This window comes from Canariomyces notabilis (assembly GCF_033297395.1).
Source record: "Canariomyces notabilis strain CBS 508.74 unplaced genomic scaffold N656scaffold_5, whole genome shotgun sequence".
Classification (NCBI taxonomy): domain Eukaryota; kingdom Fungi; phylum Ascomycota; class Sordariomycetes; order Sordariales; family Chaetomiaceae; genus Canariomyces; species Canariomyces notabilis.
Window position 1 is genome coordinate 202638 of NW_027041827.1, and position 23255 is coordinate 225892.

At 56.6% G+C, this 23255-nt stretch overlaps 8 protein-coding genes across 8 annotated transcripts; 3 read left to right on the forward strand and 5 right to left on the reverse strand.

The window, feature by feature from the left end:
* Positions 1 to 307: 307 nt before the first annotated feature.
* Positions 308 to 3485, forward strand: N656DRAFT_766697 (uncharacterized protein; the record flags this gene model as incomplete). The annotated part of the gene is made up of 3 exons (XM_064813498.1): positions 308 to 467; positions 625 to 926; positions 993 to 3485. 3 exons carry the CDS (start codon positions 308 to 310, stop codon positions 3483 to 3485), a joined length of 2955 nt encoding a protein of 984 aa, XP_064672064.1.
* A 60-nt stretch (positions 3486 to 3545) lies between these two features.
* Positions 3546 to 4955, reverse strand: N656DRAFT_776648 (Pkinase-domain-containing protein). The gene has a single exon (XM_064814675.1). The coding sequence runs from the start codon at positions 4877 to 4879 to the stop codon at positions 3740 to 3742; it is 1140 nt and encodes a 379-aa protein (XP_064672065.1). The 5' UTR covers positions 4880 to 4955; the 3' UTR covers positions 3546 to 3739.
* A 567-nt stretch (positions 4956 to 5522) lies between these two features.
* On the forward strand, positions 5523 to 6847 carry N656DRAFT_532135 (uncharacterized protein). The gene is made up of 3 exons (XM_064809975.1): positions 5523 to 5624; positions 5693 to 6140; positions 6209 to 6847. The coding sequence occupies exons 1-3, from the start codon at positions 5604 to 5606 to the stop codon at positions 6682 to 6684; spliced, it is 945 nt and encodes a 314-aa protein (XP_064672066.1). The 5' UTR covers positions 5523 to 5603; the 3' UTR covers positions 6685 to 6847.
* A 76-nt stretch (positions 6848 to 6923) lies between these two features.
* On the reverse strand, positions 6924 to 9839 carry N656DRAFT_821035 (uncharacterized protein; the record flags this gene model as incomplete). The annotated part of the gene is made up of 3 exons (XM_064818417.1): positions 6924 to 8174; positions 8228 to 9700; positions 9779 to 9839. 3 exons carry the CDS (start codon positions 9837 to 9839, stop codon positions 7150 to 7152), a joined length of 2559 nt encoding a protein of 852 aa, XP_064672067.1. The 3' UTR covers positions 6924 to 7149.
* A 1265-nt stretch (positions 9840 to 11104) lies between these two features.
* N656DRAFT_704833 (60S ribosomal protein L4-like protein) lies at positions 11105 to 12411 on the reverse strand (the record flags this gene model as incomplete). Its single annotated transcript, XM_064811216.1, has 3 exons — positions 11105 to 11843; positions 11897 to 12047; positions 12207 to 12411. The coding sequence occupies 3 exons, from the start codon at positions 12409 to 12411 to the stop codon at positions 11105 to 11107; spliced, it is 1095 nt and encodes a 364-aa protein (XP_064672068.1).
* A 787-nt stretch (positions 12412 to 13198) lies between these two features.
* Positions 13199 to 14905, reverse strand: N656DRAFT_705377 (glycoside hydrolase family 28 protein; the record flags this gene model as incomplete). The annotated part of the gene is made up of 5 exons (XM_064811269.1): positions 13199 to 13476; positions 13561 to 13680; positions 13810 to 13963; positions 14036 to 14608; positions 14771 to 14905. The coding sequence occupies 5 exons, from the start codon at positions 14903 to 14905 to the stop codon at positions 13199 to 13201; spliced, it is 1260 nt and encodes a 419-aa protein (XP_064672069.1).
* A 633-nt stretch (positions 14906 to 15538) lies between these two features.
* On the reverse strand, positions 15539 to 18401 carry N656DRAFT_704610 (uncharacterized protein; the record flags this gene model as incomplete). The annotated part of the gene is made up of 2 exons (XM_064811195.1): positions 15539 to 18260; positions 18325 to 18401. The coding sequence occupies 2 exons, from the start codon at positions 18399 to 18401 to the stop codon at positions 15539 to 15541; spliced, it is 2799 nt and encodes a 932-aa protein (XP_064672070.1).
* Positions 18402 to 20858: 2457 nt separating this feature from the next.
* N656DRAFT_727150 (uncharacterized protein) lies at positions 20859 to 23182 on the forward strand. The gene is made up of 3 exons (XM_064812582.1): positions 20859 to 21105; positions 21180 to 22441; positions 22492 to 23182. Exons 1-3 carry the CDS (start codon positions 20904 to 20906, stop codon positions 22888 to 22890), a joined length of 1863 nt encoding a protein of 620 aa, XP_064672071.1. The 5' UTR covers positions 20859 to 20903; the 3' UTR covers positions 22891 to 23182.
* The last annotated feature ends 73 nt before the right edge of the window (positions 23183 to 23255 follow it).

The following is a 23255-nucleotide window of genomic DNA, read 5'->3' on the forward strand; positions in this document are numbered from 1 at the left end:
ACTGTTAACCCCCAGTCAAGCTGCAAGTTAGACACACCAGTTGGCTGTCAGCTCTTGAACTGATCCACTAACAAATACCTCCGTACCTTGCGTACGAACAAATCGACAGTAAATCACCAAATCACCACCTGCCTTGATCTACACTACCGGTAGTAGCTTTGCTTTGCTGCTTCTGACAGAGGTACCCGCAAAGTCAACATAACCATCATGTCATGACGAAACCAAGCCGCGCGGTTTTCGCATCCTAGTCCCTACGTCCCACCCGCGCCATCTAGATCTCTCACCGCGCCCTAGCCGAATCATCATCATGTCCAATCCGCCGAGGACAGCGCCGGTCCGCGCCGTCGGCGCCGGCGCCGGGTTTGCTGCTCCTCCTTCTGCGAGAACAACAAAAAAGCCCGCCAACAGCATCCTCCAGACGCTGCAGGCCACCGAGATTATTGATAGCAAGCCTGTGTTGCCGGCGGGTGAGTTAATCCTCCCCTGCCCCCTTGTTTGCCTCTCTCTCCGGCCCTCCTTAAATGATGGAGTAGACCACCATTGAAGGACAGCTTGATTCCATGTCTACTGTGTTATCCTGCCTGTTAGCGCTTGTTTCATTGTGCTAATTGGGAAATTGTATAGAGATCATCGCCACCATCCTCGACTACCTCCCCGTTGCCGACCTGATGCGCTTCGCGCGCACGTCGCGCCGCATGCGCGAGATGGTCTACGACGACACGCGCTGGGTCGCCAGGCTGCGGAGTATGGGCTGCTGGGACGAGGCCGAGGCTAGGAGGCGGTTCGAGGAGGCGGTCATGATGCGCAGGAAACGGGACGCCGCTGCTGCGAGTGCTGGTGCTGGTGCTGGTGCTGGTGCTGGTGCTGGTCCTAACGTCGGGGGCAGAGGAGGATCGGTGTTGCCGGCTGCTCCTCCTGATGCCGCGGTAGGGCTAGGGGTAGGGGTAGGGGTAGGGGGACCGGGAGGGGTTGATAATGCTAATACCGGGCAGAGCCTGTTGTTCGACGCGGGGCTGGAGGAGGAGAGGAGGAGAAGACAGTTGCTGCTGAAGCAGGAACAGCAGCGGACCATGGCGGTGGACGTGAGGGATGGGTTTGAGACGATGAAGGTTGCTGGGTCGCCACAAGTGGGCAGCGGCGGAGGAGACGATCCGTCGCGTGACCCTGAAGCGCTGTTGAAGGTCCTCAAGGGGGTCAAGAGCGCGAGGGGCCACGCGAGGCAGGAGTACGGCAAGGTCTACGGCGCGCTGGCCCCGTTCTACTTTGATCTTGTCCGCGCGAAGAGTCACACGGATCCGCTTGTGTTCAAGGTGTTTCGGGACCCGGAGCGGCAGGCGCAGATGCTGGCGAATCTGCGGACGTTTGCAAAGAGCGACTGGGCTGAGGGCTGTCTGAAGCGGGAGGAGAAGCTGGATACCATGACGAGCATCTTTGAGAGCGCCGTGCTAAGGGAGTTTGAGCAGGGGTACGAGTTTTGGGATGTGGATGGGAGGATGAAGAAGTATGCCCATGTGCTGGCTGTGTTGAATGGGAGCAACGCCGGGGCTGAGCTGTTCATCCAGAAACACCCCATCTTCTCGGACCGCGAGGTGCTCGCCAATCCGATGGACTGCGTCAATCAGGCCCTGGCTGACAGCATCACGCTGGAGCCGTCGCGCCGCTTCTTTGAGGTGCTCACGCGCAAGGTTGATGAGCAGGCGGGCATCATCGAGCGCATATTCCCGGACCCGGCCAAGGTATTCTGGGCCTTTGTTGACAAGGTCAGAGAGGACATAATCACCGAGTACGCCACGCCGCTGTTCGACGAGACGCATGAGCGGAGCATACCCTCTTACCTTAGAGCCGTCTCGGGCATATTTGAGCAGACATTGCATTTCCTACGGACATTGACGCCACCAAAGGGCGGAGAGGCGCAGCAGACAGACATGGCCAGGGAGCTTGCCCTCAAGGTCTTTGAGCCGCACCTCGATCTGTACCTGCAGGATGAGCTGGATGAATTCACCAGGCAAGCAGAGCGCGAGGTGGGGGAATGGGAGAAAAAGCTATCGGAGCAGGATGCCAGCGTTGAGTCGTTTTACATGGGAAGTTTCGCCAACCGCCAAGCCGACAAGAAAGACTTTTTGACGTCGTTCAAGAAGGTGGTCATGATGCCCGTGACGGTGCTGCCGACGACCCTGGGCTTGCCGGGTCTGCCTCTTGGGTCCCCTTTTGCTACCAGCAAGGCCTCTGCGGCAGCCAACACAAATGGCAATAATTCGCTTCAGACGCCTAGCCAACAGCCCTCCCGCACGCAGTCACCCGCACCTTCAACGGCGGAACGTAGCAGTAGCCCCTTGCCAGGCAAGGCACCTACGGATGAGCTAGCAGCCAAAGCGGCGCTGATGACGTCCCGATTGGAGGGCATCAAGTCGCTCTTTAGCATCGAGGTGGCCCTGAGCCTGGTGCACGCGGCGAAGGCAAGCCTCGGCCGCATCGCTGTCTTCATCCAACTGGGCGGGCAAGCAGGCGGCGAGGCGCGCGAGCAGTGTTTAGTCATATTCGTCACACTGCTCCGTGTCCTGGGCAACGGACACGTGAAGCCAGGCTTTGACAGAGCTGTAGCTCATCTGTCGCAGTATAACCCGCGCGAGGTCAGTCAGCACGACCGGGGCGGCGTGGCGCCGCTCGTGACCTTCATTGAGTTGGTTAACGTGGGCGACCTCATATCTCAGATGATAGACGTCTTCTACGAACAGCAGCTGGCCGGCCCTAAAATCGCGGACCGCAACGATTTCATGGATCCGGCTGGGCTGGCAAAGAAGAAGTTTGAGCAGATGCTCGACGAGAGCGTCGCCGCTGGCCTAAACAAGGGCATCGACGTGCTCATGGACGAGGTCGAGTACATCTGCGCCACGACACAGCAGCCGACCGACTATAACCCCGGAGCAACAGGCCTCGATCCGGCGTCATCATCAACAACAACCACTTCGACATCGTCGGCCGAGAAGCGCATGACGAAGTCTTCAGGGGCAGTAAACATGGACATCGGCCCGACGCCCACGGCGCAGCGCATCCGGGACTTGGTGGCGTCGCACACGTCGATGCTCGTCGGCAGCACGGACAAGTCGATGCTGGACGTGTTCAACGGCGAGGTTGGGCTGCGACTGTTTACGGCTGTATGCAAGCACCTCAAGCGGCAGCGCATCAGCACCGAGGGCGCCATCAAGCTCATCGCCGACATGAACCTGTACTTTGAGTACATCCGGACGCTGAAGAACCAGGACCTGCTGGCCTACTTCAAGGCGCTGCGCGAGCTGAGCCAGATCTACCTGATCGACGCGCGGCATGCCAAGGAGATGGCCACCATCATCGCCGACGGTGACCGGTTCGGGGGCATCTTCCGTGCCGAGGAGGTGTACGAATACGCCGAGAGGCGGGCGGACTGGTACCAAGTCCGGAAGGACGTCGAGAGGGCAATGTACGGACTGGAGTGTAATGTGATGTGACCGGGGCCGCAGCAGACTTATGACCACGGAAGAGCTGGCATAGATAAAAAATGGGGAGGAAAACCAGCGCTTTGGCTAGAGCAATTACCCAGCCTACCCTTTTTGATTACATATCCTACATCAATTTTTATGCCGATGAAAGCAGCCGTTGTCTCTAATGCACCTTGTCCCACCCGGTACCCGATCCTTTAACCATGCTCCTCCTAAACGCCGCAGTGAGATGATGGCTGAACAAGAACCAAACAAGAACAAGGCTACTTGGCCTGGCCAAAATCCAATTTCCTCGCCACCTTTGCGCCTCGTGTCCCATTCTCCTCATCGAGCAAGCCGTTTTTCCTCTTAAGATCGGCGCCCATCTTCTCCTCGCCGCCCGACTTGCGCGGGAGGTCCTCCTTGGGAGTAGGTTTAGGGTCGGCGCGCCACCACCTGTGCTGCAGCATCTCGTGGGCCGTGATGCGCTTGGCCGGGTTCAGGGCGAGCGTCTTGACCAGCAGGTCGACGCCGTCGGCACCCACGGCGCCGAAGCGGCCCATGTAGGCCTCCTTCCCCCACACGGGCACCACCTCGCTCGGGACCGTGTAGTCGCGCAGCTGCGTGACGCCCGGCCAGTTCTCCTCGGTCGGGGTGCCGATGTGCTTGCAGATGAGCGCAATCTGCTCAAACTCCGAGTCCCCCGGCAGGAAGGGCGTGCGGATGATGAGCTCGGCAAAGACCATGGCGACGGACCAGACGTCGACGGCGCCGCCGTAGTGGCGGGCGCCGAAGAGCAGCTCGGGCGGGCGGTACCAGCGCGTGATGACGTTGGCCGTCATGCGGCGGCCCGGGTCGGCGAAGGACTGGGCCAGGCCAAAGTCGGCCAGCTTGACCTCGCCGTCGGCGGCGATGAGCAGGTTGTTGGGCTTGATGTCGCGGTGCAGCACGTAGTTGGAGTGGCAGAACCACACGGCGCGCGTCAGCATGCCCATCCAGGCCTTGATGTCGGCGACGCCGTAGCGCACGCGGTGCACGTCGCGGATCAGCATCTCGAGGTCGCCCAGGGGGAGGTACTCGAGCACAAAGTTGAGCGTGTCGACGCCCGTGCCGAACGTGTCGAGCAGGCGGATGATGTTTGGGTGGCGCAGCTCCTGCAGGTACTTCATCTCGCGCACGGCGGCGGGCGGCATGCCGTCGCGGTAGTCGTCCTGGTGCTTGATCTTCTTGATGGCGACGAGCGTCGAAGGGTCGTGCCGCATGTGGCCGCGGTACACGTTGGCGTAGGTTCCCTCGCCGATTTTCTTTTCCTTGACGTATTTGCGCTTGACCGTCTCGTTCCATTGTTCCGGCCCGTCCAGGTCCAGCTGCTGCCCGTCAGGAGCTGGAGCTGCTGTCGGCGCCCCGAACGGGGACCCAGCCATGTTGCCGCTGTTTTTGTGTGGGGTCTGGCGTGGTGGTGCGGTTCAGCCTTGCATTGAACTTGTGGTGTAACTTTGGTTTGTGGAAGAGATGGTTTGGTTTGGCAGAAGGCTGCCAAGCCGCGGCACAAGGGGCAGGGAAGCTCCACAGGGCCCACAGGGGCCACCAACTCCGCTAACTAAACCCCGGCTCATCCGGGCGGATCTTACAGCACAGTGAGCACACAGCCCACGCTGACGTCACGCAACAACAACTGGCACCTAGCAAGTCGGATTCTTGGCTTCACTCCGTCCGAAGGAATTGAAATCGTCTGGTGCTCGATGAAAATTCCCTACTCTCCTGGAGCTTACATAGACTGACACGAAATGACTGCGCGATGCACATATGCCAAGGGTGGCTCGGACAGCACGGGGCCTTGGGACGAATCTTTTTCCTCGACAGTTTCTACTGTACCATTCTTCTCGACTCGCGGCTTGTCTGGCCGTTGCAACTCTGCCGAGTTAGTGACAGGGAACGTCCCTTGGATTCTGCGTCACCACTCACCTTCTGGATCCTCGTTGTAATATAATATATACCTAACCTGTTAACTCTGTGGGACTACGACTCGTCCCAACTCTTTGGGCTCATCCATCCACTTCAAAGGTTACAAGTGCCTTGCGGGCACTGCGAGGTCGACTAAAGGGAATAGAAACACAAGTCCTTCCTAGTAGCACAGCACAAATCACCATGTTTCGCCTCTCGTACTGGGTACCAACCCCTTCTTCCCCCTTTCAACCCCCTTTCCAAAATCAAATATCTAACTCACCATTGTTCAGGTCTTCCCCGTGATAGGCGGCCTCGTCTGGCTGGGCATGCTGCTCGGCATGCTGCTGCACTGGATCATCAACACGGGCCGGGCAATCTACCCGTCCATGAGCGCCAACCAGCAGATTGCCTACATCAGCGACGTGGGTGCGCAGGAGCTCAAGCCGCTCTTCATCGCGGGTTGCACCGTCACCACGGTGCTGCTGGACCTGTCCTTTGGCGCCGACCGCTGGCTGCGGCACCGGGGCCGCCTGGCGCCCAACACGACGCGCGCCGAAAAGGTCCTTTCCGGCCTGACCATGCTCTTCGCCGTCGTCGGCACCGTCGGTCTGATCCTGCTGAGCGTCTTCGACACGCTGCGCTACCCGCGCCAGCATGATATCTTTCTGCTGCTGTTCATTGCCGGCTATGTGCTCTCAGCGATTTTCATCTGCTGGGAGTACCAGCGGCTGAGAACGCGTATGTGTCTTCCTCTATCCCTCCCTCGAGTTTCCATAGGCTCAAATTTACTGACGGGACTCGAACAGGCTACCGAGATCAGCGGATCCTCGGCCTCTCCTTCTACATGAAGCTCTTCTTCGTCATAATCGAGATCCTCCTCGCCATCGCCTTCGTCGCCACCACCTTCACGCGCAACTATAACCCGGGCGCTATCTTGGAGTGGGTCATCGCCTTCATCTTCTCGGCCTACGTCTTTTCCTTCTATGTCGACCTCTACCCCGCCGCGGCGACCAAGCCGCAGCTGCAGGTGTCGGGCGGCGGCAAGGGCGGCGGCATGAAGGCGAGGTTGATGACGGAAAGGGACCCAGGCCCGAGGGTGCGACAACAGCACGACTACCGCCATGGGAACGGATTCAACGCGGCAAGCGAGCTGGAAGACGGTAGCAGCTTCGGAACGTCAGCGACGGCGACCCACCCTATGGCGTCGTTTGAAGCTCCTCGTGCCGCTGGCCAGGACTGGAGGCCTGACTCGCGGGGTAGACCAATGGCGAGCAATTTCTAGATGCATTTTATTTGGGTTTCGTGGTCAGTTAGAGAGTGTAGATCTCTTTGGGAGTAGCCGACAGGCCTTTCGGGTTAGAATCTGGCGATGAGCGATTGATACATGTCTACAGGATACAGCTGCATTGCTTGGGTTAGCGGGCGTTTCGGACATCATACACGGATGGCGAGTACACACATCGGGTAGTTTTAAAGGTTGTAAGACAAAGTGTTGTGCTTCATTCAACACTCAGAACAACCTGACTTGGTCAATCCAGATCCCAATGATCCAATCTCTGAACAGGAAATATCTAACCATATCCTATTCAGGTTATATCCCAAAAGACAACAATTCTTCGCTCTCATGGAGAATAGATATGCGAACTCCGTCAATGCGCCGAGCCCGTTGAATGCCCATCATATCATACACTTACTCATGCCTCGTACAAGTATACCCTCATATGACGCAATCCAGACAACGACGCCTCTACTCCAAAATCTCCGAGAACCTAGACCACCGTACGGGATTAGCCGTCCCAGTCGCCCCCGGCGCCGACAGAGCCGCAACCCTCGTTCGCAGCACCGGCTGGGGCTGGGGCTGGGGCTGGGGAGACGGCGAAGGCGAGCTTTCGGGCTCGCTCCGCGCCTCAACAAACTGTTCATCCCCACTGCTACTCGCCCCCTCGCTCACGTTCCCCAAGCTACCAGTCTCCCCTGCCCTCCCCACGCCCCCATCTTCCTCCTTCTGGTCCCCTTGTTCATCAAACCTTTCCCTCGACGAGACAGCACGGCGCTCGTCATCATCATCCATATTTCCCTCCCCGCGGCGACCAGCCATATCCACCCCGCGCATACTGTCGCCCCGTCCCGCCACGCTGCTCAGACTGGTGGAGCTCGCAACATCACTGCTATCCCCATCACCATCTCTTTGCCCCTTCCCCTTACCCGTCCCGTGGCCCCGCTCCAGACGGGCCAGGGCCACTCCACCTATGAAACCTCTCCTGTTTTGGTCACCGGCATCATTGTCGTTGGCGTTATTGGGCCTTGCAGAATCGTCTTTCCCAACCCCGGCCGCCGACGGTTTCGACCTGTTCCTATTCGGCAGACGGGAGAACAGCCAGGCGCGGACTTTTTGTGTTTGCGAGGGCTGGGATTGGACAAATGGGGCCGACGTCGAACCTGGTGAGGCAGGGATAAACGTTGACTCTGCGGCCAACGTTTCTTGCTTGGGCGGACGTCTGGAGAATGTGATGGCTGACAGGGCGCGGACATGACCGCCAATGCCGGACAATCGTTTGGTCTCGGTTTCTTGGGACGGCGCGGTGGTTGGCCTTTCGTCTGAATTTGAGGCTGTAGATGATGGGAGGATCGCGTCCTTCTGCTTCTGTTTCTGCTTCTTTTCCCTGGCGGCCTGCTTTCGCTCGGCTTTGATCGCTTTCGCTTCCTCCTTTCGGAGCTTGTCCTCGTGCTTGATTTCAGATCTGCGGGCTTTCTCATCTTCCCGTTGGGTTTCTGTAAGAATGTTTAGCAAGGCGGTATGGCCACCGCGGTAGAGTGTTCAATACCTTTGAGCTTCAGGTGAATTTCCTGAACCTCCAATTCTCTCCTCCTGTCTATTTCGGCCTGCTCTTTCCGCCTTTCCTCTTCGAGTCTTTCCTGCTCTCTTCGTTCTCTCTCCTTCTCGGCCGTCTCGTTAATCCTATCTAGGAGCGGTTGGACTTTGGTAGCGGCGATCTTTTCTACTTCTGACTTGTCCATAAACTTCCCGCCCCCAATGTCGATTTTCCCAACGTCGGCGGTACCGGCGGCAACGACTCTCGCTTGCGCAGCCACGCGCGCCTTCCTCTCCCAGTCGCCCATGCTAGTTCCGGGCACATTGCCGTTCTCGGATTGCAGTTTCTCGTCCATGTCCTGCAGCTGGGCCTTTACGTTGCGTTGGGCGGTAGCAAGCAGCGTCGCCTGGTCTGCGGCTCGTTTCTCCTCGTCTACCTCTGCCATCTTGTTGTTCAACAATGACGTTTGTCTTCGTATCTGCGCCGAACGCCGCCGGTCTTGCAGTAGGTCTCCGTCACTGGAAGAGCGTTTCCTAGTCAGCTTGCCCTTGATGGTGCCAAATTTGGTTCGTTGCGGGGTCCTTGGCGAGCCGTAATAATCCTGGAGATCCCGGTGCTTCTGGTGTTCTTCTTGAAGCTTGCTAAGGCGCTCTTGGGCGAGCCGGTAAGCCGCTTCTTGGAGGCTGTTCCCTGCTACCGCTGGGACTTGGTGGTCTAGCTCCGGGCTCGATACCATACTTTCGTCATGGCCCGGCAAAGACATGGAGCGCGCGTGGGCGCGGGCCGACTTGTCGATCATCTTCTGCTGCTGGTCATACATGCTCTTTGCCATTGCCAGAGCTGAAGCATGCAGAACTTGGGCACGTCTCTGCTCGTCTGTTTCCGGCTTGACTGGAGGATGGGAAGTGAACATATCCCGGTCCATGGTGGTATAAGGCACGGCGCCCACCTCGTTGGCCGAGAGGGTTCTTTGGCGCATGGATGGCCGATGGGCAATTGTGGCGGCGCTCATGGCGTTCGCCTTGGCGTTGGCTTGGTCTGGATATGTTTCCGCGGGTAGATCGGGGGAAGACCTCGCCCTCGGCCGCCTACCAATTACGCTCCCTTTGGCCGCACGCACTGAGTTCCGCCTTGTAGGGCCCTGCGACTCGCGCTGGGGGGATTTTCTTGCTTGGAAGGCCAGGTTTGCGGCCGAAGATCCCCAGGTGGATGGAGGCGTGGGTTGCTGTTTCTTATGTCGTTGCGCCCAGCCAGCGGCAAGAAGGGCGGTCTGGGATCCGGACGTGGTCAAGTCAGATGACCCAAGAGACGGGCTCAGCGAAGCATCGGCATTAGCAGTAGCGTGTGCCCACCCTAGAGAAGCAGCAGCGCTCGCAGCCGCGTCGCCTGCTTTCAGTCCGGGGGAAGGATAGCTAGGGAGGTCTTGGGCATTTGCGTATTTGAGTCGTCTGGAGACGCCTAAAGATAGAAGCTGTGAGCGAGCCGCTGGGGTATGATGCAGGGCAGTCTAGCGTATTATACGCTACACGGGTAAAGTAGGCAGGTGCGCACGGTCAAACATACCGAATGGCGTCGAGCGGGAATTGCCGCCCGGCGATCGCGATGCTAACGAGGCAGTGGCCATCGTTGCGAGCAAGGATTAGTCGGGTAGGTATTTGTTAGTCAAGTCGGAGTCAACCAGGTCTGCTATATGGTATTATGTCGCATGATAATAATACAACACGGCTGGAATGTCGCAACGAATAACGATATGTGCTGTAGAAATACGAAGAGTTAATAAGGATGCCTTGACTTCGAGGCTGAGGCCAACCACACTGTGACCTGGGTCGGTGGTAAGGCCTGTTTAGCTAGGCGGCTGATCGGCCTAGCTAGCAGGGAAACAGCGTTGATGACAATAGGAACAGGTCCGGACACCCTGGCCATCTGCCAGGCTGGTTGTATTTTACATCGCACTCCTCTCCGGGCTACATATCATTTTCACAGCAGCTATGTCTCCCTGCTGGCCATTTCCCTGGCGAAAAGGCATCGTCAATTCGTCATGGACACCTGACGACGTCATTGTTCTCAGCAGCTAAGAATGGCGCCTGCGGTGCAACCCCTGCAACTGCCCTGCAGCGACAAGGGTCGTTCTCAGCACAGGCCATGCTGCAGGCTCTCTCTTTCTGTGGGTCGACATCGATGTCGAATTGTCGATGGCATGGCAATTCCCATCAGCCAGACAACTCCGCGACACTCTGATTTTGTAGCGAGAGCCTGTAATCTAAACCATCTCTCCTGCCATGGTAGCATCTTTCAGTTCAATGGCCCGCGAATCTCCAATTGCAGACATTGATGATGGGGTTTCTCAGACCCTGTCGTACTTTGGAGCCCTGTCATTCGTCCAGAAGTGCTGATCCCCGGGCTAAATATCAGGCTCGTGACGCACAAGTGGACATCCCCAACGAATGCTTCACATGACCATCGGGGCTGCAGACACTACGGGAATTTCAAGCCCAAAGGGGAGAGACGCAGCATGGGGAGGACTGTCCCGAAATATTTAAAGCCTTAAGTGGCTAGCTTCTCCGTTGCTTAAACCAAGCCGGCACTTCGCTACACTGTAGTCGCCCGAGCTTGGTGCCGAGTCGACATGACCTGGAGCTGTCGAGGTACCGGTAGGCGTGCATCCTCCCGAGCAATCCTTAGTGTATCTCGTAGCACGGCGCCTTGCCCTGGATATTGCCCCCATCGAGAACTCCATTCTAACGACGAGGTTTCCCGTAAACCACAATCATGTCACAAAGCAACAACGCTTGTCCGGTATCAGAGTTCATTGATGTGCGTGCACATATGCCTAATCCATTACGCCGAGGAAAAGTACCCGCAACCCTTTACTATCCCTTTTAGCCACGCTTAAACCTCGTGCAGCAGCTCCTTAAAGCCACCCGGTACCCGCTGCGGCTTGCCCTCAGCCTTGATCTCACCCAGCTTCTCCTTGGCGAATGTGGACGCGTACGGGTTGAGACGGAGCAGAACCTGCTTGTTCCGGAGCGGGTTCTTCTTCTGGACCGCGCCACGCTTGGTGCGCGCCTCGCCCTTGGGCGCCCGGAGGACGCTCTGAATTTCGGAGCTGTTGATGAGACGGCCAAGGTCGGCTTGCGAGACGACGTTGGACGGGAGGAAGAAGCCCTTCTTGCTCTCGTAGACCGAGTCGAGCTGCTTGATAGCGGCCGATGTCCAGATGATGAACCGGCCGAGGTGACCGCCAGGGGCGAGCTGGAGGAGGTTGAGCGCATCGACGGGGCATGTCTCGACGCCGGGGATGTTGCGGAAGCCCTTGACAAGTTCCTTGCCGTCCGTCTCGGCGCTGTAAACAATAAGAGGACCACGGCGCTGGCGGTGCCGGCGGCCCCTCATCTTGCCCTTGCCCGCGCGGAGCTTCTTGGACTTCTTGACCTTCTCAACATCCGCACCAGCACCAACAGCCTTGAGGAGACCAAGGGCAGCAGAGGTCTTGGCGAGCGCCTCGCCGGCGACAGCGTTCGAGTCGACGACCAGAGGAACCTCGGGGACCGTGGCAACCTGGTGGCCACGGGCCATCAGGAGAGGAGCGACAGCCGAGGCGGCGAGTGCCGAGGCCGTAGCGAAACGCCTGCAACAACCGTCAGAACACACGCGTGCAAACCCAGTCTCGATGCCACATACTTCTGACCCTGGTTGACCTTGACGTGCCACTTGCGCCAGACCTTGGTAGGCGCGAACATGCGACCGGAGCGGCACATGTTACCGAAGGCGGCCTGGCCAGCACGGTGGGTACCACCACCAGAGACACGGGGAATACGGGCGACGGCACGACCTGTATTCGTTGACAATCAGTAACCCGATATCAGGAACCCGCATTTCCCCTCTTTCCAATTGAACGTGACTCCCCAAATCCACATCAGCAATCTCATCCTTTCCTCCTCTTATCTTCCCGTCCCGCAATGCGTAAAACCGTCCAAAAATAAGCACTCACCAGTGCCCCACGACTCGGCCGAGGTCTGGTGGCCGGCCTTCTCGCTGACGGAGTACGGCTGCCTCTTGTTCTTGGCCATGCCAGTGTGGACGTGCTTGACGATATCAGGGCGGATCGGGGCGCTGAAGACCTTGGGGAGGACCTCGGTGGCACCGGTGGCCTTGCCATCGGCGCCGATAACGGTGACAGTCGGTCTGGAGGCCATCTTGTCCAGTGCTGGGACAAGTTTCGAGGCTGCAAGCAGAGAGAAGTCCAAGTCAGCAATCAGATATCGAGTTTTTCGAGGTAGTCGGTCGTAAATAACAATCGGAACTATTCGAGAGCTTGTGATTTCGACTCGGGCGTGTGTGCTTACCTCGGCGGTGGGCGGTTTGTTGAAGATGCGGAAAATTGAGGCCAGCTGCGAGCTCCCAATTGAAATTTTGGAATATTTCGTGAAGTGCGCCCTCGTGGGACCGCACCCACAGGCCCTAAACCACGCTAAGCCCACACCGTGTGCGCCCCACTTCTAGCCGTCTGTCGGCTGGCACTCGAACTGCAACAGCTGGCAGGATTTAGATGGACTGATGGACAAGAACAACGCACGTTTCATTTCTGGATCTTCTCATCATCTCAGCACTCAGGACTCAGGCCATGTCAATGTCAGCTCAACGAATTTGACTCGTTCTCAGCGTGGCTCACAAGTTGCATCTTACCTAACCTGGTTCCAGACAAAGTCTATTGACGGAGATGCTCCATCTAGCGGAACATGACGCCCTAGATCCATGAACTCATACCGGTACCTCGTACTAACAGTGACACAGTGACTCGAGGCTCATCATTGGAACAAGCGACATCAATCTTAGTTACTGTGGTTGTATCCAACACCAGTCTCTGCCTCAGAACCTGATCGATCTACGGATACGGTCTCAAACCGATGCGTACACCTATCTCCAAGTAGCCACTAAATCTTCACTCCAACTACTTCAACCCCAAACCTCAAGATTAAACGACTAAACATTCCCCGACAACTGCTGCGGATGCGACCCGGGACACGGTCCCGTACACGCCAACCCCATACTCGCCTGGTTGCGTATATTGGAGCACAGCACCTTGGCTGAGCCGCCCCTCAAGGGCCTGATGTCAATGTTCTCGAAGTGGAACCCATCGCAGGGCGCCTGGGCACTGCAGTGCATGCCTGCCGCAACGTTGTACCGGCTCGTGCCCGTGATGTTCTCCCAGCGGATGTTGGTGATGGATAAGCGGGACGAGTCGCAGTTGTTGTAGGAATCTTTTCCGTTCAAGGTTGTTAGTTCATACTACGGACGGGCACAAAAGGGGGAAGGGGGGGAAAGAGGGCTGGTGTCAGACGCACAGATGCACGAGGTTACGTAGATGGGCTGGTTGACGTCCTTGAAATCGATGTTGCGGAAGGTGACATTGCGGACGTGGCCCCTCCCCGGGTAAGTTTTGATCCAGGCTGCGTTGCTCGAGTCTGTTGGTTCAGGTTAGATACGCTGTTCGTTCTTCCCTAGCTTTGAACGCCCATTGTTTAGGCCTTGGCTTCTCCCAAAAGACAGCCAGCCGTTGAAGGGGATACGGGGGAGTGAATGATTCCACGTACGGTTAAGGGAGACACCGTCGACCAGAACGTTCTCGACATAGTCGGGCTGGTTTGCGTTGGAACCTATGGAGCCGATCGTTACCGAGCCGGATTCGAAGCACGTCACGTTCTTAACGTGAACGTTGGTGCTGTTTCCTTTGATGCCGATACAGTCCTTTTTGTTTATTTCCAGTTAGGAGCCTGTCAGGGGTTTAAACCATCCGGGAGAGCGATTTGTCCGACTCACATCGCCGCATTTCACCGTCCAGTTCGCAATGAAGATGTCTCTCGAGTTCCAGGTATTCGTCCCGTCCGTGTTCTGCGAGCTCTGCGAGTTTTGCGAGTAGGTGCTCATATCGAGGTTGGTCATGGTCACGTTCTGCGAATACGCCACGAAAGTGTGCCAGAACTGCGCCATGCGCCAGGTGATGCCGTCAATCAGCACGTTGGTCCCGCGCCAGACGGTCAGCGTGATGGGCCTGCCTTGCAGATTTGCCTGGCCCCTTGCCAGATCGATCCACGTCTGGCCGTTGCCGTTGAATAGGGCCTTGCCGAACCCACGCAACGTAATGTCCCGCCCGCCGATCCGCCACGCCGTCGACCGCTGCGCGTACGTCACGGAGAAGCTGCTTTGCCGCCAGTACGACAGGTTGTCGTCGCTCCAGATAAGCGTGCCGTGGATCTCGATGCTGCAGTTGCGCAGATCACTCATGTCCATGACCTGTCGGATGTGGTACGTCCCTTCGCGCAGGATGATGGTGCCATCTTTCCCGCACTGCTTGTAGGCCTCCATGATCTGGGGCGTGTCGTCCACGCGGTTCTGGCGGTCTTGCAACTCGACTGGTCCAGCTCGCCGCGGTCGTGGATGGGATACCGCTGCTACAATGGGCGGGGAGCCATCCGAGGACGGCTCCGGACGGGGGTAGTGACCCGGGACGCTGGGCAGCTCATCCTGCTCAAGGTCGCGATTTGCCGGCGCGACAGTGTCGATGCTGCGCATAGCGACTCTATTCTCGCTAAGAGGTGTCACGACACATGTCGAGCCATTCTTAACCATGGCGGCGGATGCCGACCAGAAGACGGTGCATAGCACCGACAACAAGGGAGGGAGTCGCATCTTGGGTGTTGTTTTGTTATCCGAACTGCTCGCACCCGGTTTGACGTTGGAGAAGGGCGAACGAGAATAATAAACTCGCCATGATCATGTACTGGGATCACATCGTCTACCCCCCAACCCACATCGTCAGTAGATATTGTCAATAACGGCACCCATACCATCCACCCGCATGCAACACCCCGCAACCCGGGGGATGGGTCGACATATTGGCGTTGTGAAAGTTGATTGCTCTCACTTCCCCATGTGTCCTATTTGGACCGTTGCCTCGCAGATGGCCTTCCCGGCTGATATCCAAGCGCACCATTCCGGGCGGAAGTCCCACTATAGCCGGCGCGGAACCCCTGGGGTACGGGTGTCGGAGGTTATCGATATTAACTCGGCACTTGCAGCTTCGTTCCATTATAACCCGCGCCCTTCTGGTGTCAGAAATGGACGCCGGTGCCGGGTATCCGGGTTTGCATATAGTATCGAGAACTGCGAGACACTCACAAATGGTCACTCTTCGATATGATAGACTGAGCCCAATGTATATTGCCCTGAAAATATGTGGTATCGTAAATGACATAGTGCGTGTTCTGTGTAATCTTCTCGCGGAGAAATAACGTCCACCAACCCGCCATCGAGAGCCTCCCGTCATTCGACCTCCTTGAACCTCGCGGCCAAGACTGCGAGTTCCTCCTGCACATCTGGGTCCTCTTGGTCCTCTCGCAGCAGCTCGTTATACCTCGCCTTGATCTCTGCAAGCGCCCTAAGCCGCTCCCGCACATGGGACGCAAGGTAGTTGAAGTCATTATATTGACTCGCCAGCCGAAAGACTTCACGCATGCGCTTGCTGTACAGCTGACACGCAGCAAGCGGTCTCGGCTGCCGGCCCTTGTAGAAATTCCGCGGAACGTCGCTGTCTTCGTTTTCAATTATGGGCCAGACCACAGCATCAAAGCACGCCTCGCAGACCGTGAACTCGGGTATCTGTTGCATGACGTGCCAGGTGCGGTTTGGCACTGGAGTGTTGCGCAAGCACTCCTCAATAAGCGAGAGCTCTCGAATACGGTCGGCAAGTTCGGCAATGTCAGGGGCAGTCCTGTGACGAAGAGCCTCGTCTGACGTAGTCTCCATCAGCTCAAAATACTCCCAGAAGCGCTTGCGTTCCGGCGTAAAGTGGAGTTCGCAGATGTCTTTCGACGGTTCGTGCGAGTCCAGTGGCACAAATGCGCCGGCAAGGTTGGGCAACAGAGCCTCGACCGTCTTGGCGCACCCCAGACAGACGTTGAAAGTATGTATGGGATGCCTTGAGTTGGGCCCCATCATGCTGTACCAGATGCGTGTTGCGACTTGATTTCCTCCGCATGGCTGACAACGTGCGTCAACCGAGGCTACACCCTGCAGCAGCCGCAGGTCTGGATACCCGTGCTTGAGCGTCATGAGAAAGGCAATCCTATACCAATGGGAAGAACCAAAATCGCACGAGATCAACTGATCGCTGGGGCGGGCAGGACTCGGACCAAACTGATGCCTGAAATCAGTGTTTGCAAACACCGCCTCGTAACAGTCGGGACAGATGGTAAAATTTTCGGCCCGTTTCAAGGTTCGGAACTTGTCGCTGCTAGTTACATTCCGCGCAGGAGTAGGCCGCCTCCACCGGCAATCTGGAAGCTGCGGAAAAGCTCCCTTCAAAGCTTCTTCCGGGTATCGGGCGATTGATGCGGTGGTGCGCTGTTCTGTATCGCTCCTTTCCTCCGTGCGGCTGGTCTGCCAGTAGGGTGCTGGGGATTTCAGTTCTGAAGATTGATGCCGCACAAGGGACGCTGCGGGCCCAGCCAACGGTTTCCTCTCGGCAGCACTAGTTCTGCTAAGCGAGCCCGGCACCGAAGGCGGAAGTGAGACAGACCCGTTCGAAACTGTACTGACGCTATCGCCTCGAGAGCGAAGGTTATACTGGGGTTCTCTACTGCCTCGAGGGGGTCGCCGCGTTGGCGATGTGCTGGTTGGAGGAGACCGCGACAGTGAGCGCTCATCCTGTCGCCTACTCTTGTCGGTAGGAAATGTCGCGCTCCGGGGACTTGGCACGAGCGAGTTGTCTCCGGCTTGACCGGAATGAGCAGGGCCCAGAGAAGGAAATGGAGGTTCGAGTTTGGAGGGAGGTTGCCGCGCTTGATCAGCCTGCGTCAGAGATGGATATTCGGACTCCACGACTGAGCGCGCAGGATACGCGTGTTCAGCACGGTTAGGGCGTCTCTCCCTGTAACCCTCGTCGCTCGAGTATCCATCCCTCTCTCGGGCTCCGGACCGGGGTTTGTGTCTACGATTAGGTGACCGGCCAGGCATCTCTCTTGCGCCACGCGGATAGGGCGGCGAGTCACCGTTTCGAGTCCTGCGAGGAGATTCATCCCTGCTAGGTCTTCCGGCAATGAAGTCATCGCCAGGGGCCATGAAAGCGAAAATCTCGTCAGGATCGCCGTAGCCGCAGGGCTGAATAAAGGACCTTGGCCTTTCCGGAGGCGGCCCATCCCGGACCGGCATGTTAGTCGTGGAGGATGCACGCTTATGCACCGTCGGGTTCGACGAAAGACCAGATGCCGAATGAGAAGGACGCTTCCTCTCGGGCGCTTCTACCCCGGCAGCCGCCCTAGACGAGGAACTGCGGTTAGAGTTTCCACTCGTCTCCTTGCTGAAGTCCCAATATGCTCGATCTCGTTTCCCTGCGGTTTGCCTAACCGTGGCGGGAGAGAGAAAAGCGTCGTCGGGGTTGCGTGTGGTGCCAGTATCGCGAGGTTTAGGACGATTTTGGGACTCTTGATCCACGACCACATCTTCCCGGACCCTTCGACTACCAGACCGGCGGATCGAGGGCTCAGGCTGCTCAAATTGAGTACTGAGGCGTGGCAGATCCTGGTGGCTCTTTCGCTTCGGAAGATCGGCCCTTTTCTTTTCGTCCCTGGCATGTTCCGGGGCCTCCTTGTCCTCAATGCCCTCATCTTCCGTCTTCCCCGGCGTGACGAGAACATACTTTCTGCAAGTGTTGGCCTCATACTGCTCCTTGGGAGCCGAGTGCTCAGGCAGGTTTGTATTCGGAGCGTCCCCATTCCCAGCGTTCGGGACAATCACGAATCTGCGCTCAGGGTTATGCTCATGGACTTCTAGGAGAATGGGTTGCTGATCGATGTCGCCGCGGTACTTGGGCTCCTCATCGGACGTGATCGAGACTATGGACCCCACGTGCTCTCGTGCCAATGACTCTTCTTCATCCTCCACACTGGGGCGCGGCGGTCGTTTGTCGTACGGTTGGGGCTCTGCCGACCTGGGAACACCGATATTCGACTTGGGCGGTTCGTAGGCGCGACGGTGTGAATCATAACTATACCCACAGGGCGTGTCAACGGATTGGGTTCGGCATAATCGGAACAGTGGGGTTTCCTTACGGAGTTGGGCTCTTCGAGCGGGATGTCCTCCACGATCCTGTCTGCAGGAGCGAATGTATATCGTCTTTTTCAACCATTGTTAATTACACACAGTGCCGTACTTCCCAAACCACAATCGTCCGGTGGGAACCTAGAGTAGGACCATCGTTGGCCTCACGGGGAGGCACGGAGCAGCACTAATTGCGGGGACAACGATGGCGTGTTCGATGTGGCCTAGCAGCCTAACCAGCTTGGCTTGATCCTGCCCGGCAATGCTGCGTCGAGGAGAAGATAAGATTCAAAGAGTCTGGAAAGAGTAGGATGTCTGTGCAGAGCGCAATGGTTTTGATGGTGTTTGGACAGTGAGGCAGACGATTGGGGCAAGGATAGGAAGCACACCAGATAACGTAGCTTGAACTCAACTTGAACTGGGCTCGAGCTGGGCTTGGGCTGAGGCACTGCACGCCGAGTGGGGCTGGACTTTCCTGTTGCTTCACCTTTCGGTCTGGAGCTCGACAAGGGTGGCTGCAGGAAATCGACCAGGGGGTCCAGGAACCCAATTGGTCGTCGCTTGTTTTACACCTGATTTTGATGCGCAAGCAAGGCAACATGGCACCCGACAGGGGGGGCTGGCCATGTGTTAAGGCAAACCAACCTTTCCAGTGTCGTTGTCGCTCGGGCAGGTGCAGTTTGTGCCAATGTTCGGTTGGGCCTCGTCTATAGTGTATGTATGTACAATACATACGGAGGTACATACGTGGAGGATTCGATCAATAACTCAGCGCAATTGCATACCTTGACTAAGGTGTCGGGTATCCTCCATAGTACCACAGCAACAGCCGCAGGGCTCCGTTGAATTCATGCATGCTTTGTACCTACAATACATTGGATCTTTCTCGTCACCGAGGAGAGGAATTCAGACTTGCATTGGACCTTCTCACCGTGTATACTTCGTATACATACATATAATACATACATACATACATGCATATTACACGCTACGGTAGGCGCTGCCGCTGCCTGCTGTGCACCGCCGAAGTGGCTGACGGACAGAGGCCGCCTGTGAGACCAATCAATGCGTGTGTAGATGGCTCGCAGGTCGGTGGTGGGTCGTTCCAATCAGAGGGTGTCAGAGGCTCCCGTCAGTGCTGGGCAGCCTGGGAGCGGGCCACGGGCAATATAGACTTACGCTACACTACCTAATTTCTCTGTATCAGCCGTGTATTGTACCGGCCAGAATAGCGCAGCGACGGAAGAGAAATAAAGCTGACGTTCGAGGCAGTCAACTTCCGCAAACCGTTTTCACAGTCACTACTCCACCATTGTTCGTCCCGTTAGGTTGTATGTTGTGTACATATGTAGTTAAACGTTCTGAAGGGACACACGACAAGACCCCCTCCTGGCAAGGCTGACTGCGGGGCACGACGTCATTGTAAAAGGTGAGGGAAGCGGCCGGGGCTGGCCCCTGTGTAAGTTACAAGTGTAAACTGGTTGTACTGTACACTACCATCCCTTTGACCGTGGATTCGACACATTTTAGCGCGCCCCATAAATACTTCCGATCCAGCGAAATCCTGAGTGTGCTGAAAGTCCTGATCTACGCCGAGATATGGGGGTTGGGAGTCCGATTGGCTAAACCCGCTGTACGCGCTAACATGTGTCGAATCCACGGTCAAAGGGATACAGAGTAAATATACAACGAATTGCCTAGCTCTACGCTACGTAGCCTGCAGCTAAGCTCCATCGGGCAGGGCAAGGTCTGTGGCTTTGCATTATAAGACTTCATCCTTCCCGAAGTTCACCACAGATCTGCAACTGACTGGAGAGAGCTACCTAGGTAGTGTAGCGGGGACACACCAAAGACCAAGATGGACCGGCATCTTCTTTCAGCACCGACAGCAGACTTGCACCATTGCATCTTGGCTCACCGAGTTTCCTTACCTTCTTATTATTCCTGGTGTTTGGTTCTGCGCCCGCTTACAACGGTTCTTTTATTACACGACTCCGGACGGGAGTTCTGGGAACATGTGAAAGCAACGAGAAACACAGGGCATGGCCAATCTTCAGATGGCCCAGCATGCCACGCAGTCCCTTGTGAACATCTTCATGTGAAACACAGCCAGTTGGGCTATATGCACTACTACCTTACATTCAGAAGAAGGTAACAGCGCATGCTGTCTCTTCATCTCATCAACCCTCGGGTCCTCCCTAGCGCCGAAGCGTCGAGTAGTACGAAGTTCTTTTGTAGGTATAAGTCGATCAAGGTCGTGCGTCAGATCTATGGTCTGTTTAGACAGAAGGCGAATGCCTCTCCAAGTCCAACTAGGTACAGTACCTAGTATTGTTATGAAGAGTCAGTCCCGTCATCCCAGGCTAGGTTAGGGGATCGTTTTGGGCTAGAATCGACTCAATCAAAGGGTTGTGCTAAATGGCCCGGAGTGCGGTCCCGCTAATGGCATAACCCCGTTGCCCATTCGGTATCCTCACTCCCGATCAAAATCATCGCATACCTAGATCCGTGCTCAAAATTTATAAAAGCTGTAACACCTCTTATACTGACACCACCTTTAACCCGGAATCGCGACGCATCTGCGGTGCCAATGGAAATTAATTTTGCAAGAGCAGCTTCGGCTCGACGGCTGCTGAGGTGGCAGCCGCCATTGAACCGGCCAAGGAGTTGGGTATGCAGCGCGTGCCGAGTAAACCGCTTGGGAGTCGCGTCCCAGCGCTTCGCGTCGCAGTCGTCATTGCCCTCTGAGAAGCCCTTCTATGTCACCACACCCATATTCTACGTCAACGCCGGTATGTGTCTGCATATGCATAGACTTTAGCGGTCAATCTCTGAGCAGCCGGGCATGTGCTGACCAGCCCGGTAGCACCGCACATTGGCCACATGTACTCGATGGTACTGGCCGATGTGTTCAAGCGATGGCAGACGCTGATGGGAAAGCGGGCACTTCTCAGCACCGGCACTGACGAGCATGGAATCAAGGTGCAGCAGGCTGCCGCACTCGACGACAAGCCACCGAAGGAGTTTTGTGACCAGTTCGCCGAGAGGTTCGAGGAGCTGGCCCAGCTGTCGCGCATCGACTACGATCGCTTCATTCGCACCACCGATGAAGACCACATTCAGGCCGTCGAGCACTTCTGGTTTCTGCTTCAAGAGAAGGGCCTCATATACGAGACCAAACATGAGGGCTGGTACAGCGTCAGTGACGAATGCTTCTACCCTGAATCCCAAATCGTCAAATCTCAAGAGCCCTTCACGGGCGCCGTATACATGGCGTCTGCCGAGACGGGAAACAAGGTGGAATGGGTTGAAGAAAAGAACTACCGGTTCCGCATGACGGCGCTTAAAGACAGGCTCCTGGATTTCTACGAGAAGAACCCCGGGTGGGTGGAGCCCGCCTCCCGCATGAACGAGGTGGTCAACTGGGTCAAGAACCACTTGGATGACCTCTCCATCTCGCGACCCGTCCAGCGACTGAGCTGGGGAATTCAAGTCCCAGGCGACGCGTCTCAAACCATCTACGTCTGGGTGGACGCCCTGGTCAACTACCTTACGAGTGCCGGTTTCCCTACGTGGACACCAGGGCAAACCGAGAGAGGCGGCTGGCCGGCGGATATTCACGTTATTGGCAAAGATATCCTTCGGTTCCACTGCGTATATTGGCCAGCATTGCTCATAGCGCTGGATCTCCCCTTGCCAAAGAGAATTCTTACGCATGCACACTGGACGCTGAACAGGAAAAAGATGTCCAAATCGCTCGGCAACGTAGTCAACCCCACCTATGCCATCAGCCGATGGGGTATCGATACGGTGCGCTTCTATCTGCTGTTTGAGGGCGGTATTGCAGACGACGCAAACTACGACAACACCACCCTCGCTGCGAAATATAAGAAACACCTGCAGTGGGGTTTTGGCAATCTTCTTGGACGCGTCACAAGGACACGCATCTGGAACCTACCAGAAATAATTGCCAACGCCGCCGAGCCTCAGAAGATTGGTGTATCGCTTGAGAAGGCTGTCGCTGACTTTGAGAACCAGCTGTTACAACTGAGGCCTAATGTTACACAGCACATGGAACAACTGAACCCGGTGGCTGCAATTCGCTGCATCATTGAGCAAGGCGGCCAGGTATGCCGAGCCCCTATTGGCATGCGAGTTGGAAGCTAACATATCGATAGATAAACGACTTCCTTAGCAGCGCGCAGCCGTGGGCTCTATTGAAGTCAACAGACCCGGAAAATAAGGCGGCGGCCGACAAGGTAGTGTATATGGCGGCGGAGAGCCTGCGAGTCTGTGGCATTCTCCTGCAGCCTTTCCTGCCCGATAAGGCTACCCAACTCCTCGACACTTTAGGAGTTGCCCAGGACAAAAGGACCTACGCCTATGCCGTCCCAAACTGTGACTTGAGCTACGGTACCCCCTTCATAGATCCCGGCCGAGACCGCAATGATGGCCTATTTCCTCCCTTGGTAGAGGATAAGGATGTTGACTATGCCGGCAATTTGAAGGCGCAGAGACGGGCGGCGCAGAAACGGCCGGAGAAGAAGGCACCTTCAATCTTGCATACCGACAACTGACATGAGAGACGGTGGCCTCAGCCTACCTAAGCAACGCGATTTTGTGCTGATTATTTGTAAGACTAGACGGATGGCTTGTCGTGCATTTACCGGTCTCCAAGATTAAGATACCCCGTCAGCCACAGTGTACTAGTAGAATATACCTCTCTTTAAGGCATGAAGCTGGGCCGGATGGCATGGGCATTGCTGCTTTGCCAGGGGGCTGCACCAACCTTGAGCAGGCGGGACCCGGTCCGGATACAACGCAAACCCCGATAACAATAGCAGCTGGAGACCTGTTTTTGCCCATTGCAACAAAACAGTCATTTGCAGGCCTTTCACACTTACATATCTCATTGCAGCTTCCACACCCGTCAACAATCAGA